The sequence below is a fragment of the Pristis pectinata genome, chromosome 24 (genome assembly GCF_009764475.1).
Source record: "Pristis pectinata isolate sPriPec2 chromosome 24, sPriPec2.1.pri, whole genome shotgun sequence".
In the NCBI taxonomy this organism is placed as follows: domain Eukaryota; kingdom Metazoa; phylum Chordata; class Chondrichthyes; order Rhinopristiformes; family Pristidae; genus Pristis; species Pristis pectinata.
In genome coordinates, this window is record NC_067428.1 from 24343348 (window position 1) to 24356606 (window position 13259).

The 13259-nt window shown below is 40.9% G+C and overlaps 1 protein-coding gene across 1 annotated transcript; it reads left to right on the top strand.

Annotated features, from left to right (window-relative positions):
* The first annotated feature begins 517 nt into the window (after nt 1-517).
* On the top strand, nt 518-12220 carry LOC127582731 (insulin gene enhancer protein ISL-1-like). Its single transcript, XM_052038293.1, has 6 exons — nt 518-617; nt 1003-1192; nt 4640-4896; nt 6678-6952; nt 11380-11514; nt 11965-12220. Exons 1-6 carry the CDS (start codon nt 518-520, stop codon nt 12079-12081), a joined length of 1074 nt encoding a protein of 357 aa, XP_051894253.1. The 3' UTR covers nt 12082-12220.
* The last annotated feature ends 1039 nt before the right edge of the window (nt 12221-13259 follow it).

The window sequence follows — 13259 nt, forward strand, 5'->3', positions numbered from 1 at the left end:
TGTTCCACACACTTCATAGCTAAATGAATTACGTTTGAATGCAGTCACCATCATTACGGTTGGAAAACTTCAAAATTAATTTGCACACTCAAGTTTTTTCAAATTTATTAGCTATTATTAACCTCACTAATGAAGATACTTAACACATTACTTAGGCAACAAGAGAAATTAGCAAGAGTGCCAGTATCTATCTTGGATTTTCCCAGTACCTACACTGCCTCAGCTGATCATAATACCCACCTTGTGCTCTATCACTTGTTGTGTATCAGTAAAAACAGATGAATGGAACCTGAAATTTTAACACTGTTTCTCTCTCCACAGATGCTGCCTGGCCTGTTGGGTGTTTCCAGCATTTTCCTTTTTTACTTCAAGTTTCCAGCATCCGCAGTTTTATTTTAGTGTAGCTCTGCTGATTGACCACAATACCACCCATACCAGAGCCATTCCTATTATGCTTGTTCTGTACTGCACCAGCTAAATCAACAGTTTATCTAATCACCCACACTCTAGTGTTTCAATGTCATTCGCACTAATTGCTTTTGTCCATACTGACTCAGGAATAAGACAGGGTCTATCCTCACGTAGTCCGACTGGCCAGCTGCTACAGTGTGGTTGTGGTACGTTGTCAGAGGTCTCTTGGGCAAGATATCAAAACAGGCCTCCTCCTCGGTTGAAAATACTTGCAGGTCACTTGAAGAAGTGCAGTGGGTTTCTCCCAATGTCTGACCAATATTTAACCGTCAGTGTACAAGACAAAAAAAAGCCAGGCGCTTAACATTGCTGTTTTTGTGGGACTGAAAAACAACAGTTACTAAATGAAATGTTCAAACCATCTTTCTTTCTTACTTATTTCTTACCATTCCATGGGAGCTCTTCAGTGCACCCAGACTGACTTCATTCTGTGCTTGTATCATAGCATCAGTGGTTTTGATGTCTGATTTATTTAAAGTTAACATCCAGACTAAATTCATTATGGTTTTTTTCTGAAATGCTGGGTTGCAGGGGAAGCCCTGGTGTCCACATGCGTAGGCTGCAGTAAACATATTACCGATCCGTACATCCTGAAAGTCTACCCTGATCTGGAGTGGCACGCGGCCTGTCTCAGGTGTGTGGAGTGTAACCAGAATCTGGATGAGAGCTGTACTTGCTTCTTCAGGGAGGGAAAGATCTACTGCAAGATTGACTACTTCAGGTGAGCAATAACATCGGTCACATCCTTGCTGCCATTCAAATGTTAGGTAGCTTGCCAACTGCTACATATGAGAAGTCAAAATCAAATATAGTTTAAATGGGGCTACAGGGTAAGGTGAGGTTTCTTCAGATAAATACACTCTCTTCTAGTTTTCTAGTTTAAAGCATTAATCTGTATATTTTCATTTTCACTTTAACCTAATTTTCTTCCCCTTTCTTTTCAATAAGTTTCTCGCTCAATCTATTTAATTCCTGAAGAAGACAAGAGCTGGAGACTTGCTCCCTGGCAGTGGGTTGTGGGAAATGTACACTGTGAACCATGATCATTGGGCTCTGACCCTCTGTGAGAAAGCACTTGGCACTTTCCAGTTATGACAAAGTAAGACTGAAAACTTAGACATGGGATCTTGTGGCTACATCTTACAGTGTGATCCCTCATCATCACTGGACATTATTATTTTGCATGTAGCGGTTAGCGTAACGCTATTACAGCACCAGAGACCCGGGTTCAGTTCCCGCCACTGCCTGTAAGGAGTTTGTACATTTTCCCCGTGTCTGCGTGGGTTTCCTCTGGGTGCTCCGGTTTCCTCCCGCATTCCAAAGACGTACAGGTTAGGAAGTTGTGGGCATGCTATGTTGGCGCTGGAAGTGTGGCCCCCCAAAATCACTACGCAAAAGATGTATTTCACTGTGTGTTTTGATGTACATGTGACTAATAAAGATCTTATACAATATAGAAAGAATCCTATTACCCGAAATTGTGCCAACATAGTCTCCCTTATGTAGGTGGGTAAATATTACTCCCTAGATTTAGACATTCCAGCAGTCAGCTATGGTACTTTGTAAACTACCAGTATACATGAGTGTAGACTAACAGTAAATTACACATCCATGCAACATCAATTAATTTTTTGTCAGCTGTTTAATCAGTTTGAAACCCAAAATCAACATGCCTATGATTCACATTGACCATGTGATATTTTATACAGTATGATCCATTCATTTGAAATATTACGTTTCAGGACAAGCTAAAAAGAAGGACGAGGAAAAGAGGTAAATGTGAAGCAAGAGGTTTGATGTCACAGGTGCAAAGTCAGTGAAATAAATCCTAAAGTACTAGGTATTACAGGGAAATAAACTTCACAACGGGGCATAAGAAAATTGCTTGTATATTTTAAATCTAGAAATAATGGAGCGGATGGAGTCCAAGTGATGCACTGCTGGTGCTCCTGTGGTGGTTTCACATGAATGACTTAATTCCAATAAATGAACCCGAGGTCAATTAATTTGCATAATTTCTCAGCCCTGCAGAAGTGCCCAGACTGCATTGTCAGCATGATCCCAGCATTGGTTGGAGGGGGATTAGCTGGCCATAGAGTAAGGTTCCTGGGTTTGACAAGAGAGCTCAGTGGTGATGAAATATTTCAAACAAAACATATACCCTCTAAATTAAGGTAGAAAATGAACTTCCATAAATCCTATTTTAATATCCATTCTATGTTGAAATCTTTAGCTGAAGGAACCGCAATCCACGTTATATTTTTCGGATTTAAAAAACTTGTTGAGCTGTGATTATGGCTTCGTATATCATTGGATAATCACACCTCATGCAACTAAACATAACAGTTTGCAGAAGGAAAAGTCTTCGTCAATACCCAAACTTTTCATCTGATCAGTGATTTCCCTTGGGCAAGGTGCAGTACCGCACAGCCTTTGGTGGAGCACTGAATCAGTACAGCAGCTGTGGGATTTCAGCACTTAGCTATGAACGTGTGATAATCCTCAAACTGCTATCATGCTCGTGGTATAATAATGGTGTATATCGATGGTTTTTTGTTGCAAACACTAAATCTAGGCCAAGGATATACTGAGCCGAGTGCACAATTTTGAGAACAGGATGTCAGCCTCTTGGGGTGCACCATTTTGGGACTGTAACCAGCTGCAGGCGCAATGTAGCTGACATGTTCTATCCAAGTTCTATTCCTTCCTTTTCTTTCTAATCTTCATTCTCCTCCCCAAGACATTGACCATTGCAGTTACATAGACATTAACCTTCCAATATCAGTTTCAACTGTTTGAGCTGACACAATGTTAATCATAAATTATTAATCTTAATTTATATTAATTGAGTTTATGTTGACTTATGTTTGTCCTCACCTTGTACTGTGCTGCTGCAAAAAGCTCATTTTCGTGGCATTTTTACCCTGTGTATGTAAGCCTATGACAACAATAAACTTGAACTTTGATTTGAACTTCAACATAGAAGATTACAGCACAGTACAGGCCCTTTGGCCCACAATGTTGTGCCGACATTTTATCCTGCTCTAAAATCTATCTAACCCTTCCCTCCTACATAGGCCCCTATTTTCCTATCATTCATGTGGCTATCCAAGAGTTTCTTAAATGTCCCTAATGTATCTGCCCCCACAACCTCTGCCAGCAGTGTGTTCCACGCACCCACCACTCTCTGTGTAAGAAAAACTTACCTCTGACATCCCCCTCATACCTTCCTCCAATCACCTTAAAATTATGTCCCCTTGTGTTAGCCATTTCCATCCTGGGAAAAAGTCTCTGACTGTCCACTCGATCTATGCCTCTTATCGTTTTGTACACCTCTATCAAGTCACCTCTCATCCTCCTCCTCTCCAAAGAGAAAAGCCCTAGCTCACTCAGCGTATCCTCATAAGACATGGTCTCCAATCCAGGCAGCATCCTGGTAAATCTCCTCTGCACCTTCCCTAAAGTTTCCAAATCCTTCCTATAATGAGGCGACCAGAACTGAACACAATACTCCAAGTGTGGTCTGACCAGAGTTCTATAGAGCTGCAACATTACCTTGCGGCTCTTGAACTCAATACCCTGACTAATGAAGGCCAACACACCATAAGCCTTTTTAACAACCCTATCGACCTGCGTGGAAACGTTGAGGGATCTATGGACGTAGATCCCAAGATCCCTCTGTTCCTCCACATTGCTAAGAGTCCTGCCATTAACCTTGTATCCTGCCTTCAAATTCAATCGCCTGAAGTGTATCACTTCACACTTTTCCAGGTTGAACTCCATCTGCCACTCCTCAGCCCAGCTCTGCATCCTATCAATATCGTGCTGTAATCTACAGCAACCTTCTACACTATCCACAACACCACCAACCTTCGTATCATCAGCAAACTTACTAACCTGCCCTTCCACACCCTCATCCAATTAGTCAGCTATCCAACAGTGAACAGACTTTGTAACAATTCTGGTCTCATACAGTGTGTGCATTGCTGTTCCTCCTCTTTCCAATCTCAATTCACTCAGTTTAATTGTAAAGTTTGAATTCTATTGGACATAATTTAGAGCTGAATTCTGTTAGTCTGAGGCAAGATGCTTGAACAATTTTCTTTAATGTGCAATATGGTGCTCTCAGAGATAAAAACTCTCCTTACTCTTCTCTGCTGTTCTTTAGAAAATTCTCTGTGAGATGTGCTCAATGTCAGGCTGGATTGTTATCCTCAGACTTGGTCCTCAGAGCTCGAGGTCTCACCTATCACCAACAATGTTTCTGCTGTGTAGCCTGCAATCGGCAGCTTCTGCCCGGGGACGAGTTCAGATTGCGGTTAGATGGACCATACTGCATCCAGGATGGTGGTCTTCCAGATACCAGCTCACATCAGGAGGGTCCTCTGAGCTCTCCAGCAGACACAGGCAACTTATATCTATCAGGTCAGTTGATGCTTGTACTCAAATACAAGAGTACAGTAGCCTAGTGGTTAAATTACTGGGCCAGTGTCCAAAGGTCTTGCTGTTGATCCATTGACACAAGTTAAAATCCCACAATGGTAGCAGAAGACTTAGAATTTAAGTTATTAAATAGTGCAGGGGCTCCCCAGGTTATGAATGACCTGACTTACAGAAATTTGACTTTACACAAATTCTCCCACACATTTTAAAGTATATTTCAAGCTGGTAATAATAATGATAAAATGTTTCATGGTATTCAGTAATGACTGGATACAGGACCCTGAGGGCACACACCACCAGGCTCAAGGACAGCTTTTACCCCACTGTGATAAGACTATTGAATGGTTCCCTTATACAATGAGATGGACTCTACCTCACAATCTACCTTGTTGTGACCTTGCACCTTATTGGCTACCTGCACTGCACTTCTTCTGTAGCTGTGACTCTTTACTCTGTACCGTTATTGTTTTTATCTGCACTATCTCTATGCACTCTGTACTAACTCAATGTAACTGCACTGTGTAAAGAATTGACCTGTATGATTGGTATGCAAGACAAGTTTTTCACTGTACCTCGGTACAAGTGACAATAATAAACCAATACCAATATATTCCATTAGTTTAATTATGGGTAGTGTTAGTGCATATTTGATGAAATGAAAGAATTATATCAAGTGTATGTTGAGCGATATTTGGGTAACGATAGAAAATGGGTGTTTCTTATTTACAGAGAAATCAGCTTCTGGACAGTTCTCAGGAACGAAACCCTTACCTAATCCAGTGACTGCCTGTGACGGAGAATGTGAAACCACCAGTTTGTCACTAACAGCACACCTGTTTCACTAATGTTCTCAGTGGAAATCAGGTATTCTTTTCCTCATTCTGGATGATATGTGAGGTAAATTATCAGCCACGGTCTTAGTGAATGGCAGAGCCAAATGACCTACACCACCTTCTGTTTCTTATTTCCTTCTGTGACTCCAGTCTCACCGTCATAGTGACTCTTAACTGCTCTCTGAAAAGTGACAGAGGCAATAAATGCTGGCCATACCGGAGATGTTCACATTTCATGTATAGAAATGTTAGCAGTCTCCAGGGTGGAAGGGTAATCATAATTCTAAACCAATAGGTGCACTTACTTGGCATCTTGTTAAGTTCTCAGTACAAAATTGGCAGACTCAGTTCAACCAAGTCAAAATAGCAAACTGGTTCAAGTGGAAACCAAAGAGCAAAATACTTCAGATGCTGGAAATCTGAAATAAAAACAAAAAGTGCTGGAAATATTCAGCAGGTCAAGCAGCATCTGTAGAGTGAGAAACAGAGTGAATGCTTCAAGCTGAAGCAGGGGTAGGCCATTTGGCCCTTTGCTCTACCATTCAATAAGATTATGGGTGTAAAATGATCCTCACAAATAGTCCAGACTGAGTAAAAGCTGCAGATTTCAGGTCAGTAGGATCTCAGAACTTCCATCATTTCTTTGCCACTTTGTCCATAGCGTTTAGGTATCCTTAGAGTTACAGCAACACGATCCAAGTGTGATAGCAGCAATGGATTTCAATGTATATCAGAGAGGTAAAATGATGGTTAATATATCAAATTAAAATGTGATTCCAGTGCAACACAACATGATCTTCAAAGGTAGGTGTTAATTTTACAATAAAAAGACATCCTTACATTTGATCCATTCCTATCAGTCCACTGGTTTTAATAAATCTCCCAACAGCTTATGTTTTTTTAATGTTGAATATTTCTGTTTCCTGGCAGAGAAATTCAAAGCCTATCAGTCAACACGGCATGCAGCAAAGCACCCTGATAAGATAACCCGTGTGCGGACAGTGCTGAATGAGCAGCAGTTACTCACGTTACGGACCTGTTATGCTGCAAACCCCCGACCGGATGCACTTATGAAGCAACAGCTCATAGAGATGACAGGCCTCAGCTCAAGGGTCATCAGGGTCTGGTTTCAGAATAAACGGTGCAAGGACAAAAAGAAGAGTGTTCTGCAGAAACACACAGACCAGTTCAACAGGGACAAAATGGTAAGTGTACCTTACCCTAAACTGTGTGCAATTATAATGTTAGCATTCATATTTTATTGATTCCCTTTACTTCTCTCCTTAGTCAGACACAGTTTCACAATCTTCCAGTAGCTAAACCGAGTGGTCATTTTCACATGCGCCTCACAGGCTGTTTGACCATGAGGGCATCATAGAATGACCAACTCTCTTTGCTGCTTGATTGTCATATTCACAACACTGGAACCCTGTTACTCATGAGTGAAAAGCTGAGCCAATTTTCCCTTCTTCAATCAGAGCACTGAGACCAGCTGAAGTACTTCCACCGCCACCTCTTAACTCAGCAAAGCAGTGATGATCAAACAAGGATCATCCAGGACATGTCCCGTTCACGTTACCACCATCAGGGAGGAGGTACAGGAACTTGAAGACCCACACTCAACGTTTTAGGAGCAGCTTCTTCCCCTCCGCCATCAGATTTCTGAATGGTCCATGAACATAACCTCGTTATTCTTCTTTTGCACTATTTATTTATTTTTGTAACTTATAGTAATTTCTTTGTCTTGCACCATAATGCTGCTGCAAAATCACAAATTTCATGACATATGTCAGTGATATTAAACCTGATTTTGATTCTGAACCTCTTGGTCTAACTTACCGTGTGAATCACGACCATTAGCATATTGAAAATTTTATTGTGATGGTGACACATTGCAATATTTTCCAGTTGTAAAATTCATTCAAGGAATAAGAATCTTCATTTGTCCTTTTATCTTTTGAAATATTTATATAATAATTTTGTGAGTTCCTTAGGTTCAAAACCAACCCTCACATGGTCCTGTGTGCATTCTGCTAGCAGGATCTGTGGATGAGTCTAGAGAACCCTTAATCACATTTCCCCCCCTTTAGTACAGATGTTGGTGCCAGTTCTTATACCCGGCTGTTGTTCCAACAAACCCAACATAACTCAGACGAACATCAATTCCATAAGAACTTCATTCTCGGTGACCTTACAGAAGCATATGCATTGAGGATGAAAGTGTAATCCTGCAGTTCTGGTGCTGTGTAGCATGTATACCCCACCCACCCGGGTCATTCTCTCTTCTCTCCTCTTCCATTGGGTAGAAGATACAGGAGCCTGAGGGCACATACCACCAGACTTAAGGACCGCTTCTACCCCACTGTGATAAGACTATTGAATGGTTCCCTTATATGATGAGATGGACTATGACCTCACGATCTACCTTGTTGTGACCTTGCACCTTATTGTACTGCACTTTCTCTGTAGCTGTGACACTTTACTCTGTACTGTTATTGTTTTTACCTGTACTACCTAAATGCTCTCTGTACCTACCCAATTTAACCGCACCATGTAATGAATTGACCTGTACGATCAGTATGCAAGACAAGTTTTTCACTGTACCTCGGTACAAGTGACAATCATATACCAATACCATTTTTAGAACTAAATTAGCCTGAGCTTTCCATACAGATATTAAAATCAAATGCTAAGAGAATAAATTAACATCCAGATGCATTAAAACAAAACATTAATTGTTTAAATCTGACCATTTTATCTTTTCCTTCATCTCTGATGAGCAATTGCCAAAATGGTTTCTCGTTTCTTCCAGAGAGAAAGGAGTGGTAAATGTAGAAGAATTTGATCATTCATGCACTATTTAGGTTTACAACAGTCTTACAAAGTAAAAGTAGAATTGCCACAGCATAAATCAACAAATATATTCCCATTGTGACCAGTCCATTCGTTCAGGAATTTACTTCTGATTGGGTCTCTTGTGATTTGGGGCCACCTCTTGACAGTCCTTTCTTCAGCATTATGCACCTTTTGCTTGACTCCACAATATCAGCTGATTTTGGTCGTAAGTTTTACGTTCTTTTTAAGTGCATTTTCTCAACTGCTTGCAATTGTTGAACATATTTGTCAAATATGCTGTAATACGTTTGTTACTTGATCTGTGGTTCCCACACTGGCCTCATCAGCCACCCCAGAGTTCTCAAAACCAAACTGAAGGCAAATCATTCCCAATCCTGAGTGACTGCCTAAGAAGATGATGATTTGATATGGTTAACTGAGGAGAAGAATTGAACACTGTTGGGAGTAAGTACATTTCAGCAATTATACAGCTCTTACTTTCCTACGCTGTTTCTTGATGGAATGTTCTGAAGCATAAAAATAGTTACAGGCTGACCAATTCTCTCTATTGGTAAGTATTGGCCTGACCTGCAGTTGAAGTAAAAGGACTTGCCGATATCTGGTCCTGGTCCCACCCTGGGTAACTGTGGAGCAGCTTAAGAACATAAAATCATGTGAATTAGGAGGGAGGATGTGGTGGATGATGGTGCTGTGGGTAAGTCATCTGGCCTTTTGAATCTGCTCTGCCATTCATCAAAGATCATGGCTGTCCTTCTACCTCAGCTCCGTTTTCCTCCACTATTCCCACTCTTTTGATTTCTAGTCTCCAGAAATCTATTGATCTCTGTTTAGAATGAACTCAATGCTGAGTCTCCACAGCCCTCTGGGGTATAGAATACCAAAGTTTCACTGCTCTCTGAGTAAAGAAATTTCTTCTCATGCCTACCTAAATGGCCTTCCTATCGTTCTGAGACTGTGACCCCTGATTCAAGGTTTATCACCAGTAAACTTATCTTTACACTGGAGAAAATACAAGCCTAGTCTACTCAGTCATTCATGAAACCCTCCATCCCAGGAACTTGTCTGGTGAATCTTCATTGAACTCCCTCTAGTGGCAAGTTCAAGTCCATCTTTTTTTCAAGTAAAGAGACCAAAAATGTACAGAACCTTCCAGCTGTTATTTCATCACGGCCCTGTATAATTGCAGTAAGATATCTTTAGTTCTGTAGTTATTCTAAAGGCCAACATATCATTAGCCATCCTAATTGTCGGAGACAAACTTCTTGGTAATCCACAAGATGCAGTGAGGTCTTTCAGAAGACTCACAGTCCTGTCAGTAGTGGTCAGTTGTGTGGGAATCTCATCTCAACTCAGGCTTTGATCACTAGATACCCCCAGTCTTTGGATACCTCCCTCCCCTTGGGCCTTATTGGTCCTCCAACTGCCTCGCCACGCCACTGTATCTCATCCCAGACTTCTGTATTTTCTTCAGCCTGTCACACTGTGATCCTTTTGTACTATTTAAATAGTGCCGAAGTATTTCTAAGTCAACAGCCCTACTGAACTAACAGGGGAGATCAGATCCGCCCAATCAGACAGCTCAAAAATGTAATTTTTTACTATTTTACAAACTTAAAAAACACAAATGTAATTAACATATTATGCCAGTTTTGTTTTTGCTTTTGCAAGAATATAAGTTGGCAGGAATTAGCCTTTCTTAGACTCATCTCATTTCATCTCATTTCTTAATTCATCTCATGTTGACCTATGATTTATGGGTACATTTTCTGTGGCTTCACTAAATCTGCACCTTTTGCAGGTTTGTCTGTTTGTTTTGGTGATGACATAAAACGCTGCCTGATCATATTTGATTAAACACCAACCAGCAATCTCTACCAGCAAGAAGGATAAAGGCATCAAGAACTTGGGAGCATCGGCACCTCCAGGTTTACCTCCAAGTCGTGCACCATCCTGACTTGGAAACATATCGTCGTCTCCTGGTCAAAATCCTGGAACTTCCCATCCGACAGCTTTCACCAGAAGGACTATTGAGATTCACAGCACTTTCTCAAGGGCAGTTAGGGATGAGCAATAAATGTCTTTTCCAACGGCACAAAAATGAAAAGAAGTTGAAAAGGACAAGAATGTGCAAGTTGCCTTTTTATTGCTTATTCTCAGCAACACTCAAATCAGTGTAAAATAAACAATGTTTTTGTAATGATAAAGTGAGACGCACGCCATTTAAAAGAATAAGAGATGTGGTCTTAATAATGGCATTGCCTGATCACATTTAATTTTGGTTAAATGCCAACCAGATAGGGTAACCACCCTTTTTGACTTGGTCATGATAGTTCAGACGCGCAAGGATCCTGTCCTGATTCCTTGCTGAATGCTTGTGGGACAGCATTTGCCTTGTAGTCCCAGAAGTCCCAATAGATACGTTGCTCTTGTTGCTCCTCAGAGCAGCTGGCAGTGGCGGAATGGAGGAAGTGAGGCGGCAGAGAGGACAGTGACTGGTGGTGGGAAGGGCAGGAGTGGATTAGAAGCAACAGTGAGAAACTGGAGGCTTCAGTGCGGGGAGCAGGAGCTCCAAAAGTTGGCAGCTGACACAGAGTCTGGTCTTCACTCTAAGAACACCATTGTGTTGTGTGCCAGTACCATTATGTTAAATAGGATAGAAGATACAAAAGCCTGAGAGCGCGATGTAATTATATATGGCATGATCTGCCTGGATTTTGTAAATGAGGCGTTGCTCAACTTTTCTCAAGGAACTTAAATGTTTCTGAATTTTCAACAGGATATCCGAGGGTTGGTTGGAACCCTGATGGTAGCCATGAGTCCATTACCACAGAAAGGTGATTTGCAATGCAGCCCTATTGAGGTTCACAAATGTCATCCACCGTGGGAAGACCTAAAGGACTTTACACTGCAGGTAGGCAAAACCACAATACGTTTACATTCCAGTACCTGATTGCCCCTGGAGCTTGCCTGGCTCTTCAGCACCAGAAAATGGGTAGTCCATGATGACCCACTGTCCACAAAACTAGGCAAGCCCACCTCACTCTACCATGTGAGGACCTCTCTTCTCAATGGAACTGCAATTGATCCTGACTGAATCAGACAAATGTGGAATCTCAATGGAGAATTCCCATCTCTAAGTCTGCAACCAACGATACTTGTCTTGTAAGGGGTGGATGAAGGCCTGGAAACCTCCTCAGATCTAACATTGAACCCCTCTTCCTTTTCTCTGAAGATATTTACCCGACATTCTGTAATATTTTCTTCAGGAATGTGGCAGTATGTTCTCTTTCATAGATGTTTCATTTATTTATTTTGAAGAGGTTTTGTCCTTTCTTTAAAAAATATTTTATCCCCCCCACAGGAAGGCTTTTCTGGAGGACAATCCCATTCAAACTGCAGTAGTAGCGAGGTGTCAACTCTGAGTTCCCAACTCTCAGACATGCTAAACAGTGAAGAATCCCAAACAGCAGATCTCTGACTTTGTAACCTGCCATGAGCCAGCTCTTCATTGGGAAACCAACAAAATAGATTTCATGTTTAGCTGTGTCAGATGAATGGATGTTCATACTAATCTTGATGGACTAAGAAGTTTAATTAAAAGCGGTGAAAAAGGGAAAATCTTTGAAACCCCAACAACGTGTAACACAGAATATACATCCATCACAGTCTAAGAACAGTGGGTAGGCTACACAGAAGTTGGTGAACCACACTGAGGTTGGTGAATCTTTGGAATTCTTTATCTCAGAGGGCTGTGGGGATCAGCATTGTGTTCATTCAAGTGGATAAATTCCTGGACATTAAGGACATCAAGGATGTGTGGATGGTGCAGGAAAATAGTGTTGAAGTAGAAAATCAGCCAAGATCTTGATGAATGGCAGAACAGACTCAAAGAGCCAAATGGCCTACTCCTAGTTCTATTTCTTATGTTCACTCAGAAAAATTAAACAAGGTTAGTACTACATTCTAAAGCTAATCCATCCCATTCAGAGAAGTAGCCCGTCCAATACAATATAACCTGATGCAAGGTTTTGACCTGAAATGTCGACAATTCCTTTCCTCCCACAGGTGCTGCACGACTCCCTGAGTTCCTCCAGCAGATTGTTTGTTGCTCCAGATTGCAGCATCTGCTGTCTCTCATGTCACTGTAAAACCTATCCTACTTTTGCATCTCTAGTTTATTCATAAACAAACAAAGCAGCATTTTGTCTGCAGATTTACATTCCTTACATCCCTCCTGAACAATGACAGTAATTACTGCAGGCACCATTGCCATAAAAGGATAGTTCAAATGGATGAACAAAAAGTTGAAGAAAATAATATTAATGATACATTTCAAATGCCTAATAAGTGTCAACTGTAACTACCATTTTGCAACTCCATTAATAAATGGCAAAACAGAATGGTTCATAGAATTAAACATCTACATAATGTGCCTGCCAGCATTTTGTGCATTTTCCATTAATTTTTAGCCCGATCCATAAAAATGAATTTGACCACCAAATTATGAGAACAATTATCATGATACTTTTTGAAACAATTTGATCTGATGGATAGTTTTACAGTGTCATTAAATCTAACCAAAGCCAAATTAAACTATTTTAATTTGCAGTAAAACAATTAAAATTTAACTAATTTTATGAGTCACAGCAATGAACA

Excerpts from the sequence above, each read along its gene's own strand:
- LOC127582731 (XM_052038293.1), top strand. The coding sequence starts at position 518 with ATGTCATTCGCACTAATTGCTTTTGTCCATACTGACTCAGGAATAAGA. Across the intron at positions 4,897-6,677 it reads AGGCAACTTATATCTATCAG|AGAAATTCAAAGCCTATCAG; the intron begins GTCAGTTGATGC and ends GTTTCCTGGCAG. Across the intron at positions 11,515-11,964 it reads TAAAGGACTTTACACTGCAG|GAAGGCTTTTCTGGAGGACA; the intron begins GTAGGCAAAACC and ends TCCCCCCCACAG.